This window comes from Coccinella septempunctata, chromosome 6, assembly GCF_907165205.1.
Source record: "Coccinella septempunctata chromosome 6, icCocSept1.1, whole genome shotgun sequence".
NCBI lineage: Eukaryota > Metazoa > Arthropoda > Insecta > Coleoptera > Coccinellidae > Coccinella > Coccinella septempunctata.
In genome coordinates this window covers 33,221,563-33,249,228 of record NC_058194.1, presented here as the reverse complement: position 1 = coordinate 33,249,228, position 27,666 = coordinate 33,221,563, and the positions used below count along the sequence as shown (strand labels likewise).

General features: G+C 38.9%; 2 protein-coding genes across 2 annotated transcripts in view; one reads left to right on the top strand and one right to left on the bottom strand.

The window, feature by feature from the left end:
- Positions 1-27,666, top strand: part of LOC123314716 (monocarboxylate transporter 12) — a 122,859-nt gene that overhangs the window by 12,671 nt on the left and 82,522 nt on the right. The gene's annotated exons all lie outside the window — the stretch shown is intronic.
- Positions 846-4,343, bottom strand: LOC123314733 (ras-like GTP-binding protein RhoL). Its single transcript, XM_044900046.1, has 4 exons — positions 3,916-4,343; positions 3,434-3,548; positions 1,500-1,617; positions 846-1,183 (listed from the first exon to the last, which is right to left on the bottom strand). The coding sequence occupies exons 1-4, from the start codon at positions 4,035-4,037 to the stop codon at positions 981-983; spliced, it is 558 nt and encodes a 185-aa protein (XP_044755981.1). The 5' UTR covers positions 4,038-4,343; the 3' UTR covers positions 846-980.

The following is a 27,666-nucleotide window of genomic DNA, read 5'->3' as shown; positions in this document are numbered from 1 at the left end:
AGGCGAGATATTCTTGATTCATTACTAGAATAGCTACTAAGGCTGCTGCAAATCGGAGATATCGAAAAAACCTGACGTTTAATCTTGTGAGAAGATTAACATTGGATTGAGACAGTTATTTAAACGAGTCGATGGAAGAAATCAAAAAACAGTGTAACGTGGTTAACTCGGAGAAAACTTATCTCGAGCGCCAGCTCTTCTTTTCAATAGGAAGAATAGCAAACCTACCAGAGTAGCTGCTAGTCGGAGACAGAGTTCGGTGTTATCTAGGGTGGTAGCGATAACGAAGTAGTCAAAATCAAATTATGTACCAGTTTATTCACACCTTCGGAAACTGATCATATATACAACGGAAATATGTGTAGGTATGAAATATGAGTGAAGCGATCAGCAAACATACATTCTGGTAATTCTATCCGATCACGAGCAATTTATAAAGTTTATACCGGGTACAGTGAAAAATCAAAGGTTGTTCAATAAAATGCGCCAACCAGAACTGACGAAATGGATACTAAGGATGACCTCGCGAAGTGAAATGACTTGCTATACGGTATCGGGATGTAATTAATTGTATTTCTCCAGAAATGAAAGAAACACAACCAGGGCGGATCTACTCGAGACTTTTATTCGCTACCCCAAGGGCTTATGCACCATGACTGATAGAAAAGAAAAGATTTCGGTTTCAACACTTATGACGCAGAACGAGAACAGGGGGGTTGACGGGACTTTCCCTTCAGTACCCCAAGGGCTTACGCACCATGACTGATAGCGATGTATATTCAATACTGCGTCGAATTCAACGAATCTCCATCAAAGTTATGTGGTTACAGGTAAAATACAATAGATATTATCATCATATTTTATAATTTATCACAGAATTTCAAATTTTAATCAGTGCCTTAACGAGTAGACAACAAATATTTCAATATTCCTCTGGGCATTTCTCATCCAAAACTTTAACAAACAACAAATTGCACCTGCTACAGAACTGAGCAACATTCTGGTTTTCGAGAGTCGTTGTTGGACCTTAGGGCCACCCCTATGGCCTTGGCGAAGGTCTCGTGAATGTTATATCTGGTTTTGGCTGAATTCTGAATAAAATCGTCTGCTTTGATGGTCTTGGCCAGTTTCCTCCCCTCGTTTTCGAGTACTTGCGTATTCTGCACGTCGTCAGCTTTCGTCCCTAGAAAAAGACATGGGATAGATCATCCTTAATTCAATTGCTACCCAATCAAAGTGATCAAGCGGATCAAAAGGTGCCTACAGAATGAAATTGATAGCATTCTGTGGCTATTCTGATGAAACCCTCATCTTTACCGAGATACAACGAACAATACTCCATCAATCTTGTTCATCGGGCTTGAGAAGTTATTAATGAATCCGTAATCCTTCACCTCCGTGTTTCTAAATTAATTTCCACGCTTGAGGCATTAAGGAAAAACCGTGGAAACCGCGAACAAAAGTACCTTTTCCCGATAATCTCTTAAGTCTTCCCATACCTGCTAGAACGATTTTTGCGTGTGGACAAGAATGCTTTATTTCTGGATTCCACTGCGTCCTAACGTTTTCGTAACTGTTCCTCTCTGTAGTCGAGTAGCAAAGGATGAATACGTCTACCTAAAAAAAGTACCAAGTTATGCTAATTGCAGCACAGACAGCTTTCCACTCGTTTTTCGTTTTCTCGAGAACATGGAGCAGTTGAAAATTAATTCCTACTGCATAACTGACTTATTCCTGTTTCTTTATTTGGGGTGAAAGAGGAGCTTTTCGGATTATTGTTATATGCCTTGTGGATGGAAAAAAAAAATTGGAGAACGTACCTTTTCAACAGAAATATACGTTGGTTAGTTACAGTATTGTTAATTACAAAGTGAATGAACATATAAGGCTCACTATATTTCTGAATATCCAAATGAATGTTGCCATTTTTCGATTGTTTCTATACGAGGATGTATTGATATCTAGTTAGCCTAGACCAGTTTCATGCATAAAAAAAAATATTGCGTTAGCAAAACAACGAACAATAACTCATTAGAAGTGTCAGTGTGAAATTTGAGGTCAAAAAAGTAAACCAGAGTTACGCAATGAATTAAGAGAAAGGAGATGTCCACCGAAATTGTGAAAATCGAAAAATTGGAGTATCCAGCCATCATCAAGTACCTGTATTTGAACGGGTTGAGAGGTGAGCAGATTTACGAAGATATGCTTAATACCCTTGGTAATCAATGTCCTTCGTATGCGACCGTGAAAAATTGGACTGCAAGCTTCAAACGAGGTAAATTTTCCATTGAAGATGATGACCGATCGGAAGGCCAGTTTCTGTGTCAGTCCCCGAAAATATCGATGCAGCTCATGACATTATTTTATCAGACAGTCAAATTGGGCTAAAACGGATATCTGAAGCACTGACTATTTCATATGAACGCGTTCATCATATAGTTCACGTCAATTTGGACATGAGAAAAATTGCTGCAAAATGGATACCCAAATGTTTGAATGTTGACCAAAAGCGTGCAAGGGTAGAAGCATCGCGTTCGATCTGTGCTCGATTTGAAAACGATGTAGACTTCCTAAACCGAATTGTTACCATGGATGAGACTTGGGTACATTTCTACCATCCAGAAACAAAGCAACAATCGATGGAATGGCGACACTCTGGTTCTCCAAGACCTAAGAAGATTCGTGTCCAAAAATCTGCTGGTAAAGTTCTTACTTCAATTTTTTGGGATTGCCACGCAGTAATCTTGATTGATTTTTTGGATAAAGGTAGAACAATAACCGGAGATTACTATTCGACCTTACTGACCACTCTACGGGAAAACATCAAAGAGAAAAGACGCGGAAAGCTATCCTAAGGAGATTTGTTTTTGCAGGACAACGCCCCTGCACACAAATCTCATGTTGCCATGCAAAAAATTCGTGATTTAGGGTTTGAATTACTAGAACACCCGCCTTATTCACCGGATTTGGCTGCATCTGACTATGATCACTTTCCTCAACTGAAAAAAAGTGTAAAAGGTCTTAAATTCTCTTCCAACGAAGAGGTAATGAAAGCTGTGGAAGTCTGGTTTGCAGAGCAAGAAGAAACATTTTTTTGAAAGGTCTAAAGACGTTGTGGGTTCGCTGTAATAAATGTATCCAATTAAGAGGAGAATATGTTGAGTAATAAAATATTTTGACATTGAAATTTTGTTTGGTTCTATAGTAGGCTAAGAATTTTCCAATACATCCTCGTATATGGGAGTAAATGAAGATTTGAAAATGCATCTGTTCAGGGAAGAATCAGAAGTTCATCAGAAAAACCCTTCCCAAGGATTCATATCCCACACAAGAACTGCGCCAAATTAATGGAACAAGAAGGAAGGCCATATCAAGGGAGACCTTCTTCTATCCAATAAAAACGTACACGCCAAGTGTCGCACTCTGAACTTACGTTTTTGTATGCGAACTTCCTGAGTTTGTCAAACTCCTCCTGACCAGCTGTATCAGAGAGGATAACAGTATAATCCTCCCCGTTTATGGGAACGGTCATTGAATACACGTCGAACCTGGAAACAGTAGGGTTAGGTGGGATTTGAGGATTTTTCACGCAAAACGACCAAGAGGACCGCCGAAATTATACAGATGGAAAAAGGAGAACAATGTCAACATTTCTCTCGAGAAATTATGTTTATTCAAAGTTGAAGCCACTCTAGGTGAAGTAACCGTGGAAAAAAGAACACTGAAATGTATTAATTAAAGAGGCTTGTAGTTGTTTCGGTTAAACATCGGTTTGAAAGCAAAAAAAGGGTCTAAATGCGATCCAATTTGGCCGAGTGTTGTTACAAGCATATGAAAGTTTCATACTCTCCCTTTTCCACGTCTGTTAATCTCGCTCTATCCTCATCTCAATTAAAATCTACATCGTATACTCACACTGTGGGTATATACTGAGAATCGTCGAATGTTTTGTCTTTGTAGGCGATCAACATCGACGTTTTCCCTATGCCACCATCCCCGACCACGGTAATCCTGATCTTCTTATCTTTCAATGTCATTTTGGAAGAGGAATCAAGTCTCGATCACATGGGGGCAGTTGTCGGGTGCTAACACTTCGCGAACTCGATCAATTTTTATTGAAAATCGAAAATCAGGTAATGTACGGACCATGCAACCGTATCTCTATCACAGTTTTATGAAGTGCGTTCTGGCGATCATGAACTGATAAGATAAAAACTAACGTAGTGAATAATCAAGGTGAGTGGCTTTATCAGAAAGGAAAGATGGATATATACGGACGCCCAGTACAAATACAGCATTGAGAGACAAGTCTTGGAATTGATTACAACAGAACGAAGAGGATTTTCGAAGTTTAACGCTGTTAATAGATATATTTCTTCTTCAAATCATTATGAAGCTCCCATCAACACTGTAAACACTGTCTTTACTTTACGAGTAGTGGTTCTAAAAAGTTTTTATAGTATCAAGATTGAGCTTGTAGGAGGTCTGTCTATAATGTAATGTAACGATATTTTCAGACAGATGCATTTATGAAGCGAGGAGCTAGCAGATAAAAGGTAGATCTACCTTTTTAAGAAAGAGCTGTAAAATAATCGACTAGATTGCAAGCAGCTCCATCTGTCGGAAATGTGTAGAACGAATTGGCCGTAAGTTGGATCACAGCCTTCTAAAGAATAGAGGGCTGTGGTTGGATCTTTAAAATATTGATTCCAAAGTCACTTCTAGTTGAATTGACGTCGCTAGATGTCGCGTCAACAAAGTCCAAAAAAAAAAATTCATTCTGCTATATCCACCAGGGTCATTTAACTGACTAATTCGAGATCGTAGGTCACGAATATGCAATTAGATTTTTTGTAGGTTCAGTAGTTTGGGAAATAAATCATTTTAGGTGGAAAATTTCGAAAAAAATCGGTCAACTTTGAGGAACTGTAGCAGCCAGAAAAAAGGCACTGGATACATGTTGATTTTTTTTTGTGATAGATGGATCCTTCGCGAATGAAAAAAACCACATTTCAATAATCTTCCGCGAACAGTTTGGATTTTTTTATTTTTTGCGCGAAGGTCCAAAATTTCCAATTTTTCATCGACCATAACTTGAGAAATAATTTTTTTTTTAAATATCTGTTTGCATATTCGTGTTCTACGCCCTCGAATTAGTGTACAGGATAAATTTGGTTTTGATCGGAGACCAAAAATATTTTTCGAAAAATCGCAATTTTTTCCATGGAAAATTTGAAAAAAATTTTATCTCTCCGATTTCGACCAAAATTGGAGTATTCTATAATTCGAGGGCGTAGATTACGAAAATGCAAACAAAATATTGCTGAAAGGATTAGTTTTCAAGTTATGATCGATGGAACGTCGGAAATTTTGGACCTTCGCGAAAAAAATCATAAAATCTTAACTGTTCGCGGTAGATGAATGACAGTTGTTTTTTTCCATTTGCAAAGAACCAAGCTATCATCAAAAAAATCAGCTGATGTTCAGTGCCTCTTTTTCTGGCTGCTACAGCTCCTCAAAGTTAACCAATTTTTTCGAAATTTTAATTAACGTGATTTATTTCCCAAAGTACTGATCCTAGGAAACATCTAACTGCATATTCGTGATCTACGACCTCAAATCCGTCAATAAAATAACCCGTGTTGATATCGTTCGAAAAATAAAAAATTTTGATTCAGAAGAATTTAGTCTGCTACCCGCGCTCGCTTATCTTGTTTACTCGCAACAATTATGGGAGCAAATTTTTCAATCTGTTGGGAATTCAATCCATTCAACAAGATATATTTCATGTTATGAACTGAACCGAAGAAACTTGGAATTGAAGAAATTCAAATAAACCAAATTTCCGCCATAATTTACCCATACCAATAAGGCGGAAACTACACTACACTATTGTTACGAGGGAAATTCTCTTCCTTTACCTCCATGATCAAATCAATAGTATCCCAGTTCACACGACTCTCACTAGATGGCGTAACAACATCACAACTTCCCTGTAGCTGGAATAGATGGCGCTGAAATTCTATTTACCCACAAGAAGGACCAAATTGGCTCCAAGACGAAGATTTCAGAGGAATTTGATAAATCTATAGAAATATCGCCACGTGGATACAACAATGTTCGAAGGATATAAGAAAGAGTACTAGTATTCGACTTATAGGTGTCTACATTTTGATAAAAAAGATCTTCAAACCCTTGGCTTCCATTATTTCACCGATAGTGAAACATCGTTACCTAGCGTTTTATTCTAGATAAAAAAAAACATTGTTTCATCTTGATTCAACTCGATTCGCGTATAAGAGAGCAACTTTTCCATCTAAAAATCCTAAACGGAGGCTCCGCATCTCCCGTATCAACGGACGAGATCTCACAAGATTCCCTACCTAGAAGTTCTTCAAAATAAGTGTTTTTACGACTCATTGTTAAGGGAGATGGCCCAGCCAGAGCTCGGTTGAAAAAAAATTTAATGCCTCGTATCTCGAGCGTCTCGAGTCCATATGCCGCCTTTTTATTGGGATAAATTGCGCATTTGAGAATTTTAACAGTCCGAGATCGATCGATCTATACGTAAAAAGGAGATTCAAACATGCTTTGACGACATCGATTTTTTTAAGATGTTTTTCCCTCGGCGACCATGCGGTTTGGGTGATAAGTCTTGGGTAAGTGTTGAACAAGGAAGAAAATATCGTTTTTAATGAGTATTTGTGATATTGGCAGTGAATGCCAGGTCTATCACGTGATTTATCCAGAAAAGGACCTGCTAAATTTCGACTTCAACAACAGGGATATCATAGTTAAATTTATACACCACTTATCGCACTATCAATGCCGCCCCTGTATTGCTGAATAATAATAGTGATTCTAGAAGGCTCCGGAATTTTTCATATCCGACAGGGGCGTACTTAGGGTCGTTAGAATTATAAAAACTTCCGAAAATGATTAATCTCCTGATTCCAACATGGAAACATCGTTAGGTGTTGATCCCAAACATCAATCAGCCCAACCAATTACTCTGGCGACACGAGACACGTGTTAAACCCCAATAATATAGCTATATATAGAAGTAGAATCCGATACGGCGCCTTGCGCGAAGAAGGAGCACCGGCCATCACTCAGAAAAGACACTTTAACGATTTCGTCTAATAATTTATGTGAAAACGAACGACTCTATTGCGGCAGGCTTTGCAAGACGGATATTTCAAGACACCTTTGATGTCCCTCTTGACGACGCTCTTAATATCCCGTTGACGCCCGTCAGTTTCCAAAAACATTGTGGCAAAACGTGGGAAGTTTGTGCGATAATTAGGAAACGTATTTGAGTTATAGACCCGCGTTTATGGTCGATCATTTTCTAATGAGGACGAGGATTGAGCTCGAAATAGACTTTATGGCTGCAAAATGCCAACTTCGGAACGAATGGAGCAAGTATGCTGAGGGAAAACGACCTATATCATTCCACAGACTCAATTTAATAGAAGCGTGTTGCGAAAAAGGATCACCAATGCCACTTACTGGCTTATGACCTCCAAAAAGTTCCTTCAGAACTACGCGCAATGCCTCCACTAGGCTGAAGTGAAGCCTCGTGATCCATTGTTCATCCGTCTGCAGTTGGAGAAGCTCACACCCTGCCACATTCTAACTGATATGCTGACAGGACTTCTTTCCACCATCAGAAACGTGGATGGACTCTTCAGCGTCCTGTTCATTCATTGCTGTATCCCGTTACCAGGAATAAATCTAAGAAACGAACAAACTTATAATTTCTTAGGGCTAATTGCGACTGTGTGCCCTCCTGTGACTGAAGAGACCCAACCGTGACCTACAGATCCTTCCACACTCCGGGCATGGATAGTCACCAACCAGATCTGGCCACCGCTGTATTCTTCTCGAGTCTCCTTTATAAATGTGCACCATAGTCCTCCACTGTGACCTGTCTAACGCTACGTGTTCCCAGTTATGATTGGCATTAACTAATTTTAGGGATTGATGTGGTGTATCCTTATTCTGGCCTCGTGGTTTCCGAGCTCCCTCTGTCAATTCGCCATACAGAACTATTTTGGGGACTCTTGTGTCTTGCATCTTCAGAATGTGGCCGCTCCATCTGAGTCGGGCCCTCGTTACTTGAGTCTCAATTGTTGTACAACTCGCGCGTTGCAAGACTTCTGCATTCGAAACTTTGTGGACCATCTGATGTGCATTATCTGTCTTAGATGACGTTGTTGCGTTTGTTCAAGCTGTTTAATATGTCGCCTGTAGGGCGTCCAGCTTTCGCTTTCGTGAAGAAGCGTTGGGAGGACCACTATCTTGGTCTTCAGATTGAGGTCGTGATTCTGAAACATCTCTGTCCTTTAGCTTCCAGAATGCCCGTGATGCCGAATTGATACGGTTGTGTATTTCCGTGTCGAGGTTAGCCTCAGTAGGTATTTATGAAGCTTCCCAAGTATTTGAACTGCTCGTCCAGTTCTAGAGTTTCACTCTCCAGGCTGATATCTGTTTGAAGGCTTTCTGGTGGACTTACCAGGATGTTGGTTTATAGTTTGTTAATGGGGTAACATGTCACTGCGACCCTAAGTTCTATTGTGCCCTCATCAGAGCTGCTCCCTGCTCCAGAGTATTCGATATAAATTCTCTCAATCTTGAAAATCTTGTAGTTCAACGAAGTGCGACACTTTCAGGACATTCCGATGATCGTGGTGAGTTGAACGTTGACAGCCACGCTCGTTCATTACTTGTGTCATCTTGTAAAAGCTATTCCCATGAGAAAGCTACACGGCTTGTCATATACCACATTCTAGTGGTGCCGGGTAACTTGAATTAAGGTAATTAATGTGCCAATTAGCAGGTGCTCATGTTGTCTATAATATACACGGTAATGTATCAACCTCGACGTTTCATCGGTATTGTTAAAATTGAAAATTGATCAGCTGTCACTCGACGACTGGTTGAGTGATGGAAAAGGTTCTCGATGAAAATCATTAGAACAATTATGTTGATGACGTTGATACCTGCACTTTACATGTGTAAAATATCCATAAATATGGATGTTTTTGTGGAAATTCTCCTGGACATGTTTCAGATGCCAGAATAGAGTGTTCCAAGGGAAACAATATCGTTGTTTTCATCGTAGTGAATGTACCTCACTGAGATACTGAAAAAATTAAGCAATCCACATATAAAAATTGGAAGGCTCTCCTAACACACGAGAAATAAATTTTCCGTATGTGTGCCCATAAACGAACACCCCAGATTCCAATACAAAACGTTATTTTCAATCCAAGAAAGCAGGATTTCACCTAAGACTTCAGAGAGTGATCAATCGTTAACGATATCGAACACCCCTCTTCTGAAATCTTCACGCAAAAACGTTTCCTAACAATACCAACTGTCAGAGGACACGAAACGAAGCATAAAAAATTATGCGTGTCCTTTTCTGTCCATTAATCTTGTTTTTTTCGAAATCGGAGTGAATTACGGAATGACAAATCTAACAGATCCAGAATCCATTCAAGTGATGGTAATTTAGTGGAAACGGAAAGGATAAGATATCACGTCCAAAAATTCTTAGCCAACTATAGAACCAAACAAAATTTCAAAGTCAAAATATGTTATTACTCAACATATTCTCTTCTTAATTGGATAAATTTATTACAGCGAACCTGCAACGTCTCTAGACCTTTCAAAAAAAATGTTTCTTCTTGCTCTGCAAACCAGACGGCCACAGCTCTTATTACGTCCTCATTGGAAGAAAATTTACAACCTTTTAAACTTTTTTTCAGTTGAGGAAAGAGATGATAGTCGGATGGAGCCAAATCTGATGAATAAGGGGGGTGTTCTACTAATTCAAAGCCTAAATCACGAATTTTTTGCATGGCAACATGAGATTTGTGTGCAGGGGCGTTGTCCTGCTAAAACAAAACACCTTTGGATAGGTTTCCGCGTCTTTTCTCTCTAATTCTTTTCCGTAGAGTGGTCAGTAATGTCGAATAGTAATCTCCTGTGATTGTTCTACCCTTATCCAAAAAATCAATCATGATTACTCCATGGCAATCCCAAAAAACTGAAGCAAGAACTTTTCCAGCAGATTTTTGGACACCAAACTTCTTAGGTCTTGGAGAACCAGAGTGTCGCTATTCCATCGATTGTTGCCTTGTTTCTGGATCGTAGAAATGTATCCAAGTCTCATCCATAGTAACAATTCGGTTTAAGAAGTCTACATCGTTTTCAAATCGAGCACAGATCGAACGCGATGCTTCTACCCTTGCACGCTTTTGGTCAACATTCAAACATTTGGGGATCCATTTTGCAGCAATTTTTCTCATGTTCAAATTGTCGTGAACTATATGATGAACGCGTTCGTATGAAATATTCAGTGCTTCAGATATCCGTTTCAGCCCAATTCGACGGTCTGATAAAATCATGTCATGAACTGCATCGATATTTTCGGGGACTGACACAGAAACTGGCCTTCCCGATCGGTCATCATCTTCAATGAAAAATGTATCTCTTTTGAAGCTTGCAGTCTTAATTTTCACGGTCACATACGAAGGACATTGATCACCAAGGGTATTAAGCATATCTTCGTAAATCTGCTTACCTCTTAACCCTTTTAAAAACAGGTACTTGATGATGGCTCGATACTCCAATTTTTCGATTTTCACAATTTCGGTGGACATCGAATTAATAATTAATTCATTGCGTAAGTCTGGTTTACTTTCTTAACCTCAAAGTTCACAATGACACTTCTAATGAGTTACTGTTCGTTGCTATGATAACGCAATATTTTTTTATGCATGGAACTGGTCTAGGCTAACTAGATATCAATACATCCTCGTAGATATGCTATTCTTTGAAATTCTTCGTCCTCTGAAACCTTTTCATACAATTGCAAATACACTATGGCAGGTTAACGTATTCGAAATACCACAGATACTTCAATTTCCTTAGGAACAGCTCTCTCACAAAAAACCCTGATTTACATAGCCAGAAACGTTTCAACAGTTCGTAGATCGTAGAGTCTTCCTTCAAGCAGATCATGTTCTTGGCGAGATTAGGCACTCGTTCATTGCTCTGCTCCTTCAAGCCAGTCAATGTTCCAGACATCCAACCTGAGCACTTCGAAGCGAATGCAAATGATGGACTTGAATCCACAGAACGAGCCAAAAACCAAGCTACGACCTATAAAACCACGGAGGTTTGATTCCAGCCAGGAAAACCTATATTTCAAGGAACACAATAACACTTTCTCATCATCTATCATAGCGCTGACAAACGAGACAAGCCCCTGGCTAAAAACTTCACCAATCTATTCATATTAATGCCTCCTTGCAAGGAGATATGCAGACCACGCAAATTGGTAATAAATCCAGGGGAGATTTATCGTACTGGTACCTGTCAATTAAACGACAAGATCCCCATGTTACGTTATTGTACCGAACGGAAAACGACACCGATGCATGTCCGTCCAGTTCCACATAATAGACGATATGGAATATAGGTCCGCGGTATGGGAGCAATGTAGTTTTCGATGTTTTTCTTCCCTCTTCTTTTTGAGCCGCTTAGGACTGGTTCCGTTGGACGTTTTTAATAGTCCGAGATGTACCACCGTATAACGAGCAATTATTATTGATTAACGCTGGCCGAGTACGAGGAATTCGGATATTGGATGATTATTGTCGTTCTTAAAGCTGCCTATCTAGATTTAAACGGTTTTTTTCAACGTATGTGGAACGATCGATCTTTTTTTAACGCCACTTTTTGAGCTTGACGTAGAGGTTATCGCAGCTGTCGCGATAGCTGTCAAATGAACGTCAAAATCGTGAACGTATCATATGAATATAATTTTATTGTTGGAATGGCTCTCTAGCGCAAAATTAGATAGAAATAGTCCTGAGATATTCATTAAAAAAGCTGTCAACACTTGAGAATGCTTTAAATGATGATCATCCAGGTTTTTTTGTTAGGTTAGGTTAAGGTTAGTTTAGGTTAGGTTAGGTTTAGGTTATGTTTCGTTAAGTTTAGGTTAGGTTTCGTTAAGTTTAGGTTAGGTTTCGTTAAGTTTAGGTTAGGTTTAGGTGAAGTTTAAGTTCGGATTAGGTTCGGGTTAGGTTAGGTTTAGGTTAAGTTTCGTTAAGTTTAGGTTAGGTTTCGTTAAGTTTAGGTTAGGTTTCGTTAAGTTTAGGTTAGGTTTAGGTTAAGTTTATGTTCGGATTAGGTTCGGGTTAGGTTAGGTTAAGTTCAAGTTCGGTGTAGGTTTGGTTTAGGTTAGGTTTAGGTTTGGTTAGCTTTGATAGTCAGAAAATAATGAAATCTGAACTGTTCTGAACTGTTAGATGAAAGAAATTTGGTTTTTTCTATTCGTAAAACATCAGTCTATCACCAAAAAATCAGCTTATCTCCAGGGCCGTTTTTCTGGCTGCTCATATCTTTGGTATAGGCCCATAAATACGCCCGAAAAACAAGGCTCACTTGCAGGCGTATCTGTTGGTCGGATTGTATTGTGAGAGACGAATTTGCAGTTTGAAATTCCGCATATTCTGCCGGAGGAGAAATGTTGAAAGCGGGGACGTTTACAATGCTCACGTGTCAAGAACAAAATGTATATTTATTTGGTGCTGGTCGAAGTAGGGTTTCAGCATGAAATATTCATCAATTTGGTTATGGCCCGGTCGCAGATACAGATTTGGAATTTCCCCGAACGTGTTCTTTCACTTGTAGCTTCAGTTTTTACGGAGCTATTCGAGTCCTCAAGAACGACCCGAACTGAGAAACGTTATTTATATGGGAAGTTTGGAAATACTCTGATTTCAGGTTGCGCTGCTTTTGGAGTATTCTAACTTTTACAAATCTTCTATTGTTAAGGGAGCTTGATTTCGAGTGTATAAGCTATAGTTACGACATCATTCTACAAAGGCAGATGCAAATTCGAGATCATCTTATGCGATTTAACGCAAGCAAAGATCAGTGGGGTCTACATAAACCCAAAACCCAACCACGAACATTGTATGCTACACTAATGCTAGCAGTTCGAGGTTAACAGAGCCATGAAGGCTTTGGAAACGGATTTGAGGCTAGGCTTTCCTTCAACGTTTCTAATTTCGCATCTGATGAATCTTTCATATCTACCGAAACGATACGACGTTTGCTATCAGCTTCAAGCCAGCATTTTTTCCACAGGAAACGTTCGGATTCCCATTCAGCCAACTCCACACAAAAAAACCCAAGAAAAACACCCAACATCTTGTAACATCGAATTCAATGGTTAATTTATACGGAACCTCTAATCAATTTGCCAATCAGGCGACTTGCTGTAGGTCGGTCTTATCCCAGTAGAAACGGACAAATCGATATCCCATAGCGCTGTTAGATAGCGCGGCTAGATTTCATTTCAATGGGCAGATAAAACGACAGGCATTCTTCGACTGCTTGTTCAATGACGGTCTATCCGTCCTGGTATGAAATTGGAATTGCTACAAGTAATTGCTACATTACAGAGTCTGGTTCCGATTATTTGCATATTGGTTATTGAAGCATATTTGCTACCTCTTAGTTAATGATGCGCCAGTTGAACGTTCCATGAAGAATCAGGAATAAATGGATTGTTTCTGTTGAGCAAAGGAATCTCATTTAGCTCGTCTTTCGATGATCTGACATGCAGCTTCACATCATGTTTCAAATCTTTCTCATTCAGCGTCAGAAAATGGACACTTTCCTCATTTTAGATCCTCCGAGATTACACCGGGAATTTCGCATAAAACTGATCTGTCTGCTCAAAGACCAACCCCGCTGGTAAACATATTAAGAGCTGATGAAGTGTGAAAATTTGGTGACTGCGTTTGTTGGCGAGTCTTTGAGATGGAAATTTTAAAAATATGAAAATATAAACATAAATAATATGCGAGATATTGACAGGAGCACCTTTTGGATACTTCAATGGGTATATGATAATACTCAACCTGATGGTAAGAAAAACCCCCAGATGGAACTGGCAATCGAGAAAAGTATAGATCATTTCCCAAAATACTGTACCTACAAAAAATCTAATTGTATATTCGTGATCTACGACCTCGAATTAGTCGAAAAAATGACCCAGGTTGATATCGTTCGAAAAATAAAAAATTTTTGATTCAGAAGAATTCTTCACCAACAAAATTTTCCAAAAAAAATTATTCATTTAGCTATATCGACACGGGTCATTTTACCGACTAATTCGAGGTCGTAGATCACGAATATGCAATTAGATTTTTTGTGGAATCAGGATTTTGGGAAATGAATCACTTTTAGTGCAAAATTTCGAAAAAATTTGACAACTTTGAGGAGCTGTAGCAGCAAGAAAAAGGGCACTGGACATAATCTGATTTTTTTTGGTGGTATATTGGTTCTTGTCGAATAGAAAAAACACATTTCATTCATTTACCGCGAACAGTTTAGATTTTATGATTTTTCCTGCGGAGGTCTAAAATTTCCGATTTTTCATTGACCATAACTTGAAAACTAACCCTTTCAGCAAAATTATGTTTGCATATTCGTAATCTGCGTCCTCGAATTAGGAAATACTTCAATTTTGGTGACAATCGGAGAGATAAAATTTTTTTCAAATTTTCCATGCATATGTATGGAAAAAATTGCGATTTTTCGAAAAATATTTTTGGTCTCCGATCTTAACCAAATTTATACGGTACACTAATTCGAGGGCGTAGAACACGAATATGCGAACAGATATTTTTGAAAAAATTTATTTTTCAAGTTTTGGTCGATAGAAAATAGGAAATTTTGGACATTCGCGGAAAAAAATCATAAAATCTGAACTGTTCGCGGTAGGTGAATGAAATGTGGCTTTTTCTATTCGCAAAACATCCATCTATCACCAAAATAATCAGATTTCCACCAGTGCCTTTTTTTCTAGCTGCTACAGCTGGAAAATAAATCACTTTCAGAGGAAAATTTCGAAAAAATTGGTCAACTTCAAGGAGCTGTAGCAGGACCAGAAAAAGGCACTGAACACAAGCTGATCCATCTGCCTGCGACTTCGTGGATTTTCTGGTTTCCCCTTCGATACCATTTATATCTCACGAATCTCAATAATTCATAGGCTAGTCCATATTCGGAGGATGAACTATTTAATTATCGATTTACACTTGAAAATAGATCGGATCTTCCACATTTCGATCTAATTTTAAACCGATGGATGGATGCAACGTGTGCGATGACGAATCAAGCTCACTCAATGATTAATTTCTATGTGACGTGATTTGAATCGATGGTTCTTAATGAGGGCTCGGTCAAGCTTGGGCCTCTGGGGATTCTTCCAACTCACTTTCGATCGCGTATGAATTGCTTCAGCAAATTTCTGTTGAAGATGCAGCTTTGAACTCTCAGGTCCCCATAACTCGTTGAAATGCTGAAACGATACAACCTCTGTAACAGTATAATGATTCCAGTCACAGTCTCTCACCATATAAAGGAACAAGAGGCCGAATATACTGCGCGTATAACGTCAAAAACGTCATATTATCCCGTTCTTATTGTTAGTTAAGAATTCGTATTAAAGAAACAATTTCCATACTGTAGGAACGTGTGACTTGTAAAAGCGGTATTTCGCCAGGTATTGCGCTTGGGTGGTAATAGTGTCAAGATGAAAATCGTATATTTTATCCATTAACATTCCCGGTATAACTACAAGAACGCATGAAAAGGAATCAGATGGAAAAGTTATAGGACTAAAATTCCATGTCCAATGAGCTGTCACTCGAAGAAAAATTATCTTTGAGCAAATTTAACGGGAGAAAATTGTAGCTTCAAGTGTCTAGTTTCTGTGTCTGAACTTCCAAGTTTCTGACCATCAACGGTTTTTGAGTTATTTCGAGATTACCACCTTCAAAAAAATTTTCCTTGCCCAGATTTTTTGGCTCAACGTCTATATGGTCCAGATAAAACTGATCCATCTCTGATATCCCAAATTTACCAGTTCAGTCACTGTGATTATGCCTCCACCGATAAATATACATGACGTCAAACAAAACGTATCATTTCTCAGGAATCCCTCACTTCCAACTTCAAGAAACTTCAAAAGTATATAAGTGGAACGAGTTTGGCCGACAAACTGCCATATTTGTTTGTTGGGGATCCATACCGCAGGTCTTGGAGCTGGATGCATGTTCGGAAATAGTACATCTTGATATTTTCTTGTATTATTGAGGCGACCGCAGGAGTTTTTGATGGTTGTAATAAAGCACTAGAGGTCTGTCTGCTTATGACACTGCTACCCGAGATGATATATGTAATGCTCAGATTCAATTCCTGTTCGATCGCTGTTCTCGTAGTAGGGTTTCCTCGAAAGCTGAGATAAGTTCGGGAATGCGATTGTTTTGTTGGGAAAAGAATCGGGTATGGTTTTATGTTAAGGGGGATGATCTGGAATTTGTCAACTTTAAAATGTCTTATGAAACTGATGAAAATCTACGAAGAATTGTGATGAAATTCAGACGAACTCATCGCAGGGCAAACGTGATCCTGTCTAGAAAACAAACTTGGGTACCCTCATTCTACACTGTTAAATTTCTTGGGAGAAGTATCACGTTCGATACAGAAACTTCCAATCACCACAAGCATCAATATTTTCAAGAATTACAAGTAGAAATGATCGTACAATCAAACGTCAATACTGAGTTGAGAATGGACCTGTATTTGCGTACTGTTTCAGGTGAGCCACCCTGTATCTTCAGAGACGAAGAAACCCAAGACCGCGCACATGCAATATAATATGTCACGGAGTTCAGAAAAATCGATGATTGCGAAATACGAGCAATAAAAGCCAAGAGACTGCTTACAAACGACTTATAAATATCTTCAGGCGCATATTAAGAGCTTAAGTCACAAACATGAATATGTCAAGTACCACAAGAGACGCATTTTTCCCTCGCTCGTAGATTCAGTTGCGTCTGAAGCGAAATCAAAGCCGTAACCGCTGAACTTTCTTGAACCAGGCCAGAAAAAACTAATTTTATCGAACTCTGACTACCCCTACGCTTAGATGGAAATTGTAGCTTGATAAAATTACGTACAAACTTGGGAAATGCTAAGAAACCTGTTCAAGGAGGAGCCTGTCTTTTTCTATCGGGTATTTTTCTAGTCGTATCGAGATAATCTCTATTAGCAGTCATTGGTTACCAGCGACGATTTACGATTGGTCGAATGTACCATGTACCTACGCTACTTGTAGCAATGAATTAGAGGCTGTTTTTTTCGACACACCTTGTATCGCTGTGACAGACGAAATGATGTAGCCGTCTCCCGATATGGGAGATTTCGAAATCGTTTATGAACATCTACTAGGTTTGCATGTACGAGGATATATTGAAAAATTCTCAGCCTACTATAGAACCAAACAGAATTTCGATGTCAAAATATTTTATTATTCAACATATTCTCCTCTTAATTGGATACATTCATTACAGCGAACCTGCAACGTCTCTAGACCTTTCAAAAAAAATTTTTCTTCTTGCTCTGCAAACCAGACCTCCACAGCTTTAATTACCTCCTCGTTGGAAGAACATTTACGACCTTTTAAACTTTTTTTCAGTCGAGGAAAGAGATGATAGTCGGATGGAGCCAAATCTGGTGAATAAGGGGGGTGTTCTAGTAATTCAAACCCTAAATCACGAATTTTTTGCATGGTAACTTGAGACTTGGGTGTAGGGGCGTTGTCCTGCAAAAATAAAACACCTCTGGATAGCTTTTCGCGTCTTTTCTCTTTAATTTTTTCCCGTAGAGTGGTCAGTAATGTCGAATAGTAATCTCCGGTTATCGTTCTACCCTTATCCAAAAAATCGATCATGATTACTTCATGGCAATCCCAAAAAACTGAAGCAAGAACTTTTCCAGCAGATTTTTGGACACGAATCTTCTTAGGTCTTGGAGAACCAGAGTGTCGCCATTTCATCGATTGATGCTTTGTTTCTGGATCGTGTAAATGTGCCCAAGTCTCATCCATAGGAACAATTCGGTTTAGGAAGTCTACATCGTTTTCAAATCGAGCACAGATCGAACGCGATGCTTCTGCCCTTGCACGCTTTTGGTCAAGATTCAAACATTTGGGGATCCATTTTGCAGCAATTTTTCTCATGTCCAAATTGACGTGAACTATGTGATGAACGCGTTCGTATGAAATATTCAGTGCCTCAGATATCCGTTTTAGCCCAATTCGACGTTCTGATAAAATCATGTCAGAAACTGCATCGATATTTTCGGGGACTGACACAGAAACTGGCCTTCCCGATTGGTCATCATCTTCGATGGAAAATTTACCTCTTTTGAAGCTTGAAGTCCAATTTTTCACGGTCGCATACGAAGGACATTGACCACCAAGGGTATTAAGCATATCTTCGTAAATCTGCTCACCTCTTAACCCTTTCAAATACAGGTACTTGATGATTGCTCGATACTAAAATTCGCCAATGACAAGATATGGCCTTAGCACTCAGCAGAGGCGTCATTATCAACTGTGGTTCCAAGTACTTGGTTACAGTGTTCATCCAACAAAACTGACCCAAATTCGCTGGCAAGAATTAGGTAAGATTTGTTGAAGTTTCTTGAAGGCTTTTCTCTCCACAACAACGAGGAGTATCTGGCTTTCCAAAAAAACCTGCTCTATGTACAATGTACACAATCAATTTTATTTCCAGCTTATTGATTTGTGAAATCTCCACATGTGTTAGAAGGAAAATTTCTCCCTCCAAAGTGATAAACTAACATCGTGATCAACGACTACCTCACTTCTGCATTTCCCCCAAATTCATCGTTAATTCATAGAGTATCAAGATGCCCCTTAATTAGAAAAGTTTTCCGTAGGTTATCTATGGGAAAAAGCAACGTGCATCTAGGTGTGACAAACTTAATTTCTAGATGAACGGAATATCAAAAGACCCAAAATTTGAAGGTATAGAAAAGCAGCCAGCTGTAAGTGAGCGATCGTCTCAGGTCATGAAACTTACTCAGAGAGAAAGGGTGCCCAAGTCTCATCCATAGTAACAATTCGGTTCAAGAGGTCTACATCGTTTTCAAATCGAGCACAGATCGAACGCGATGCTTCTGCCCTTCCACGCTTTCGGTCAACATTCAAACATTTGGGGATCCATTTTGCAGCAATTTTTCTCATGTCCAAATTGACGTGAACTATGTGATGAACGCGTTCGTATGAATTATTCAGTGCTTCAGATATCGTTTTCAAATCGAGCACAGATCGAACGCGATGCTTCTACCCTTGCACGCTTTTGGTCAACATTCAAACATTCGGGGATCCATTTTGCAGCAATTTTCCTCATGTCCAAATTGACGTGAACTATATGATGAACGCGTTCGTATGAAATATTCAGTGTCATGAACTGCATCGATATTTTCGGGGACTGACACAGAAACTGGCCTTCCTGATACGTCATCATCTTGAATGGAAAATTTACCTCTGTTGAAGCTTGCAGTCCAATTTTTCACGGTCGCATACGAAGGACATTAAAATAGTCGTACGAGTCAAAAAATCACAGTCCATCTACCACTTTCTTCGAAGTATTACCATACTGATGCGAACAGAAAGGGTTAAAAAAATGTCCCCTTCGATATTCAGACAGCAATATCGATTCCAGTCGCTTGTACGTCTTTATTCGGTGTAAATTTCTGAACTCCGAGTAATAGAATGAAATTGCATAGGGAAAAATCCGTTTTACTATCGGATTTTACTCTTATCCGTCTGATACATCCTATCACGGAGTCTGGGCAACATTTTCCCCTTAGAATCTTCTGATTCGAACTGGAGGCGTTTGATCCGAAGAAAACTATACCCTCCTCGGGAGATTTGAACGAAATTAGACGCTGGGATTGTTCACAAATGAAGAAGTGATAATATCATTTCATCTTGGTACAGAAGTCGTTTATTTTTACACGTGCGATGTAAAATGAAAACCTTGACCTACGCAAGAACTTATCGAGCAGGGTTTCAATCCCAGAGCCCGTACACCGAGAAACCAACGACCCACCTAATAGACGTCCATATTCGGCGATTGAAAACACGGGACCCGTGCAATAATGCAGCCTCTTCGTCAGCGCTTATTCTATGAATTCCGTTACCCTTAAGGGCATAGTTCCAGCATGCCATCTCACGGTAGTCCGCACGCCTAGTCATCTCGATTAGCATCCGGAAAAAATCTTAATTCGGTGTCATAACGCGTGATGGGTCTTTTTGCCGTGTGTAACTACTTTCTTCAGGCATCCGCGTTGGACTTATCGGGAGCTGTTCCTGGGATCAACACGCGCTGAGAGGCAGATGCGCGCCCTTATCTAGTTTTATTACGCAACCGCTTGGCAAATTGGTCGTTTCGTCTGAGTAATTTTGAATGGATCGTCTTGAACAGGTGATGAAGTGCGTGATAATCGAGGAGGAAATATGGTAGATTGGTCAGAAATGGGAGCTCCTGTTGCAATTCTCTACAAATTAATAGATCTGCTCAGCGTCACTTCAACGAGTTGAAAACTACTCCCTGTATTTTGATTTTCAGACATTCAAATGCTTCAGACTCTCAAAAAAGCATAGGAAGATGCCAGATATGTTCGAAAACTTTGGATATAAGTGCATCTGCCACATTGACAGAGATTTGAAGGGTATCACCCAAAGAAGTAGCCATGTAATGATTGAATTCTACTCTGATCATTTAGGTGAATCATGAATTATGTTGACACGAAAGATAGAGTGGAAAGATGGGAAAGGAAGCGACTAGAGGGATGTGAGCGCCATCTGTGTTTCAAATGTGTTACAGAGACTGGTGGAAATGATAATTTGAAGGCCATTTGCCCAAACATAGGGAATTTTGTAACATTTCAGGTGGACATTTTGATCGAATATGTTCTTCATCCATTCGCAAAGACTCTCAAAAAAGCATAGGAAGATGCCAGATATGTTCGAAAACTTTGGATATAAGTGCATCTGCCATATCGACAGAGATTTGAAGGATATAACCCAAAGAAGTAGCCATGTAGTGATTGAATTCTACTCTGATCATTTAGGTGAATCATGAATTATGTTGACACGAAAGATAGAGTGGAAAGGAAGCGACTAGAAGGATGTGAGCGCCATCTGTGTTTCAAATGTGTTACAGAGACTGGTGAAAATGATAATTGGAGGGCCATTGGAATTTTGTAACATTTCAGGTAGACATTTTGATCGAATATGTTTTGAATCTTGTACCGCCTTTTGTTTATCTTGCTTCTAGTTGCTGATTATTGAATTTTTTTGTCTGATTGCTCGGTGAAACCTCAAAATATCGTTCGAAAATTGAAGTGAAGAACTGTGGATCAAAAAGGATTTTCCGAAATTAAGTTTTCCACTTTACTAAGGAAAATGGAAATGTAAGTATTGAAACTTATAACACGTGACTCAGTCGTTCATTGTTTTTTATTTACAGCGCTCCGAAGTGGATAAAATTCAAAAAGACAACGACTTAAGCAAACAATACTGACTACAAAAACCATGTGTAGTGAAAATTTTACTGCCAGTTAGTTGATAACTGTTTATCTACGTGAAATGTTGTATGCAGGCAGTATCCCTTGCATGAAGATCCCATTTAGAGGAAATTATGAACTTTATACGAGCATATATCACAAAACAAAGCCATACCTTTGTTTTGTCGCTCAGGATGTTTGTTTCCTAGTCTCAACAAAGTCGTTATCGAAATTTAATATAAGAAATAGAATTGTCGAACTTCAATAACAGTTTTCTGTATTGACAGTACGCTTTCAGCGCCATCTTACTGTCGAATGTGTGAAACACTGACCAGAATATAGTCAGTTTGTGGTACTGGAGATATGAGGGCGTTTCCTATCTTTCTCCTCTGAAATCTTCGATTGACACCTTTAAGTAGCAGCTTTCATTTTTCCGTCTGAACTTCATCGCATATTTCTTGGCAGGTAACTGTCATGAACTGTTCAAAAATGACTTTTCGTGTTAATGCTTCACGTAGACGGAGTGTTCATGAACCCCCTTTAATTAACATCGCTCACAATCGTCACTTTATTTATGATACCGAACAGTATTCTCGGAAACATACCCGGTGAAATTTTAATTTGGACGTCCACCATGTTGAACCTCGACTGGAATGAATTAATAATCGATTGAACTCCGATTCTTTCTCGGTATTATATTCGATGTCTCTCTTAAATGGACGTTTATTGAACGTCAATTAGTTAAGTAGTGCGGTATCAATGAAACGACGCGGTCTTTGTGACTGGATTTTCGATAATGAGACTGATGCTTGGAGGACCTCTCTCTCGCCTTGAAATTGAACATGATTTTGACTGTAGATAAGCGATAAAATACCGAGTTGAGTCGTGAACTGTTGGAAGGTATAGAAGAGAAAAAAAAGTGTTTTGACTATTTTAATTCAGCAACTTTTTTTTACAGAAGGAAAGGCATAGAATCTTGTAAAGATCAATATGTAAACAAGTCATTTTCAAGTGTATTCATTGGAGTATAGCCTAGACAGTGTATTTCTCTGCAGGTGATGTTTGAGGGACTTTAATGTCTTGGGTGGCAAATATCATTCCAAAGCAGGGTTTCGGTTAAGCCTGTAGTTGTAGAAATTGTCGGAGCACGCCTATAACACCACCTCAATTTGAATACAGAACGCGCGTAAGCGCATCCCTACCAGATCACGACAATATGCAGCCTAAACCGGCCAATTTAGCGAGTTTCCTAATGGGTCGACAGAAAGATGCAAATTTTCTAGCTTGTGATCCCCTATCGGTCCCGGTGCATTGAGCAAGCGTGTAAGGTGCACGTGCGAATCCGATTTACTCCAGATGCCGGTTTTCCTCAAGTCAGTATCCTCGCAAACTCACGGTGGTGGTGGCTCGTAGTGGTTGAGTGGTTGAGGTGGTCAACACACTCAACACGCGGTCGACGAAACGCGCGCTGTAAACACCCCGATCGTTCTCTGGTGGTGTTCCGGTAACGAAGTGACTGACGAACGGTGTTGATGGTTCTGAGGGAAATGTACGTAGAAAAAAAATTTCGAGGATTTTGTGGCTCCGGAGTTTTTCGCTGGAAGGAATTTTGCTGACATGTTGATGAAATTTTGACGAAATTCGGCTAAAATTGCGAAGAAAATTCGCTGAAATTTCGCGAGAAGTTCGACGAAAGTTTGCAAAAATTTTGATGAAAATTTGCTAAAATTTGATGAAATTTTGTTGATTTTGTAATGAAATTCTGCTAGAAGTTTGACGAAAATTTGCTAGAAGTTTTACGAAAATTTGCTAGAAGTTTGACGAAAATTTGCTAAAATTTTGACGAAAATTTGCTAAAATTGACGAAAATTTGCTAAAACTTTGACGAAAATTTGCTGAAATTTGATGGATTTTTGTTGAAATTGTAATGAAATTTTGCTAAAATCTTGATGAAAAAAGTTTATAAATTCTAGTTCTCTATCGTAACTTCTTGAGTGGAAAATTGAGAAAAATTTGTGGAAATTATTGGGTGATATAACTTTGTAGAAATGGTTTTGACGGTTTTGAGGAAAATGAACGTAAACTTTTTTTTCCGTATTTTCTGGTTTCGAAGGTTCTTGTATGGTGAAATTTTGTTGACATTTAGATGAAATTCCGCTGATATTTTGATGAAATTTCGATAAAATTTGGTTAAAATTTCGCTAAAATCTTGGCTGAATTCCACTGAAAATCTGACGAAATTTTGTTTGAATTGTAATGAAATTTTGCAGCAATTTTGATGGAATTTATTGGAATATTGATTTAACCAGGTTGATCCATTCGAGATTCTAGCTTTTTATCGTTAATTTGTGAGTACTCAAGCGGAAAATTGAATAAGTGGAGAAAAATTCGTGAAAATTATTGAATTGAATAATATTTGAGCAAAATGAACGTAAAAAATATTCTTCAAGGATATTGTGGATCCGAAACTTTTCACTGGAAGAATGGTGAAAGCTAAATTTTCAAGAAAATTTTTGAAATTTTAATGAAATTTTGTTGAAATTTCGATGAGACTTTGTTGAAATTCTGCTGAATATCAAAATACATCCAGAATTCTAGATATTCATCCTGCATTTTCCGACCAAATAAAATTTTTTATAACAGAAGCAAATAATTGAAAATATGAATGAAAATTCGTGAATATGTTATCAGGAGAAACCATTATTACTGAGTACCATACAGAAAAAAACAGTGTGAAAATTCCAAAGTTAAATTTCGCATTCTGTCTCTTCATGAAATATATGTTTACAAATTTATAATTCGCTCGTCTCTGAGGCCCTTATAGTCCATTTGTGAACAGTTTTTCAATGAGAAAAATTGCTGTAAAGAAACCATAAAATCTGGAATAAAAGATCTACGAACTAGACGAATGCTAAAATATTCGAACAAAGTATGCTTCAGTATTCTAAAACCAATAAACTGAAACTTCCGAAGATTTTACTTTACCCTTTATTTAATTCCTCATTTTTCATTTTTTGAAATCAGGAGTGTCAGGAAAAAAATCATTAGTAGATCATATTTTGAATATTGTGATCCTTTAGGAATATAAATAGAATATCCTTGTCTGGATTCACATCATACTTATGACCTATATGACAATGAATCTTTAATTTCTGCTATTTCTTGATCAACCTTCCCTGAGCCGGTCCTGGCCGCCGACCCGCCTGGTCCGACCCTGCCTCCCGCGAATCCGCATCACCCAAATAACCGATACCTTCACGTCGGCATAAACATGAAACATACGCGAAAATAGACTCCCAATGAAAAATTTATATCCTCGTTAATGCCCATTTACACAGGATCCTGTATACGGGAATAAATTACAAACAAACGGGATATTATTTGAGTAGGAACGGGCGATAATTTCTTTTTCGGTATAATCTTCAGAAAAACGAATAGCGGCGTTAAGATAATAATCCTCGAGGTATATGATTTTGACAGGATGAACGGCCCTGTAACCATAACAATGAGGATCACGAAGATCTGGACGATAAATTAGGAGGAGATGTGAGAGGCTGGTCGGATGTTTCGAAGAAGAAAACTTAGTGCATCTTAGTTCTAATCAATGCTAGATTCTGCTCACAACAAGAGTTGAAAGCTCAAAAAACAATAATTCCCCGAAATATTACCTTGAGAACTGGGCATCAACCATTTACGTCCGAATATACAGATGGTTTACGGCGGACATTTACGACCAGATCATTTCATTTGACCACCAAGTGGGAGCATTCCAACATTTTTATGTACTAATAATTCCAGAAACATCGGCAGTTTCAATGATTTTGTCGGATATAAAACTTTATAGGGCCTCAAAACGTGATTTTTCGGCTACAACTGTTCATTTTACTGCCGAGATCTAGTGGTCAGGTAGATGAGTTTATCGAGAGTGATTTTCATCCAAAAACTCTCCCTTGTTGTTTCTGCACATCTGTGAAACATATCGTTTTTTAATTGTAAAGTCCAAAAGACGAAATTTCAGTATCCCAGATTTTCCTACACTGCGCAAAAAAATTAACGCACATTCTGAAAATCTCAATTTTAATGAAAGTTAACTCTAAATTTACTTTATAACTTATTTTTTATGTTCTCTCGGGAAGGTTTTGAACGAAACAAGACACATTAAATGGAAGAAAAATTCAGGATTTCACCGAATCTTAAGTGAAAGGAGAGAAATGAACAATTTTCAAAATACTGAAATGCTAATAAGTGATTTAATACTTGGTATTTCCACCCCTTACGTTAATTACAGCTCGGCAACGACGGTTCCTACTCAAAATGAGTGATCTTAAAATGTTCTGATCTAATCCTTCCCAGATTTCTCCGAGTTGGATTCCTAAGTCATTAAGAGTAGGTGGATGATTTTCTGAACTTCTCAGCCTTCTATTGAGGTTGTCCCAAACCTGCTCAATCGGATTGAGATCTGGACTTCTTGCTGGCCATTCCATTCGAGAGACTTCAACCTCTTAAAGGTACTCCTGAACGATGCGAGCACGATGGGGATGGCATTATCGTCCATAAAAATGAAATTTTCACCAATGTATGGGGCAAATGGCACTACATGCTCTTCAAGAATGTTCCTTACATACTTATCAGCATTCATGGCTCCATTATCAACGACCACTAGGTCTGTGCGAGCAGTCAAAGATATTCCACCCCATACCATAATCGATCCTCCCCCGAAACCAGTAGTATTCAGGAAATTGCACTGAGCATATCTTTCATGTGGACGTCTGTATACAAGGGAACGTCGATCACAATGGTAGAAGCAGAATCTAGACTCATCTGTGAAGAGAACCCTTTCCCAATCGGACTCTTCCCAATGGATATGCTCTCTCGCAAAATCCAAACGCGCCCTTCGATGGGCTGGGGTAAGATCTGGGCCTCTTGCCGCGACACGAGGCCTTAAATCATATTCTCTGAGTGCTAATTTGCACCTCATGAGTTTGCTCAAGCTGAATTTGAAGGAGGCGAGCGGTTGCAAACCGTTGTCTCAACGAAGAATCTCTAAAGTAACGTTCTTGAATGGCAGTTGTTACCCGTGGTCTACCCTGTCCTGTTCTTCGGACATTCATACCTGTCTCCCCGAATCGCTGCAACATTCTGGACACACTTATATGGGAAACTCCAAACCTTTCTGCAGTTCTTGTGTATGTCCAACCTTCTTCTCGCAAAACTACCGCTTGGGCACATTCCTCTTGGGTCAAATTGCGTGTTTCGCGTTGCATAGCGATCGAGTGTAGAAAATCAAACGAAAGAAAAACTATTGATCACTAGAATTGATCGAGAACAACTGATTTTAGAATGGAGCCAATACATCTAAAATCTGATAATATCATCTTTTTTTATTCCTGCTGGGAAAAAACATCTGTATTGAAGAAAACCGTTGAAAGTGGATAACATATGCATGCATAATTCTGATAAAAATAATTATTATTGAGAACACCTCCAGTTGTAGAATAAATTTGAGATTTCCATAATGTGCGTTAATTTTTTTGCGCAGTGTATTTGTGAAAAAAGAACCTTTCCTCGTTGGAATTAAAACATGAGACCCTTGAGATACCGGAGTTTCTAGCGATCGTAACTTGTACGGTCCTGTCCATTCCGAACAGCATCCAGTTTGAGAAACTGCCCGACAATTACAAAGTTCGTTTCTGGAACCGAATAGAGCGCTCCTATGTTATTTGCTCCAATCTGTTTATCTACGTTTTCAGGGTTTTTCAGCGCGTAAAGCACCATTTTTATGCTGCATACCGCGAAAGACAACAGCACGGTAGAATGCGGTAAGTCGCGATATCCGCCAGATTCGGTTGCGGAGAAAAACAATTGTATTTTAAGTGGATTTCTGAGAGAGTGAGTCCTATTCGATAGCTAGACATGGCGATGGTAAAAAAGGCATCGCCGTAGAATGGCAATTTGGCATCGATCTTAATTATACGTGCCGCTGAAGGAATATTGAGTTTTACAGGAAGATCCTGCTATAGGAAGAACGTTTTCCAGCAGGTTCACCAGAGGTCGAGCAGCTGCAACTCGAAATTCCTACTGAAATTTCGAAGAGACCACTTCTGGACCAAAGTCTGAAAAAGGGGAGTCCAAAAATCTCCACTCAAAGTTCAAAAGGTTAAATTATATTCGACATTCATTGAG

Excerpts from the sequence above, each read along its gene's own strand:
- LOC123314733 (XM_044900046.1), bottom strand. The coding sequence starts at position 4,037 with ATGACATTGAAAGATAAGAAGATCAGGATTACCGTGGTCGGGGATGGT. Across the intron at positions 3,549-3,915 it reads TCTCAGTATATACCCACAGT|GTTCGACGTGTATTCAATGA; the intron begins GTGAGTATACGA and ends TACTGTTTCCAG. Across the intron at positions 1,618-3,433 it reads GGAAGTTCGCATACAAAAAC|GTAGACGTATTCATCCTTTG; the intron begins GTAAGTTCAGAG and ends TACTTTTTTTAG.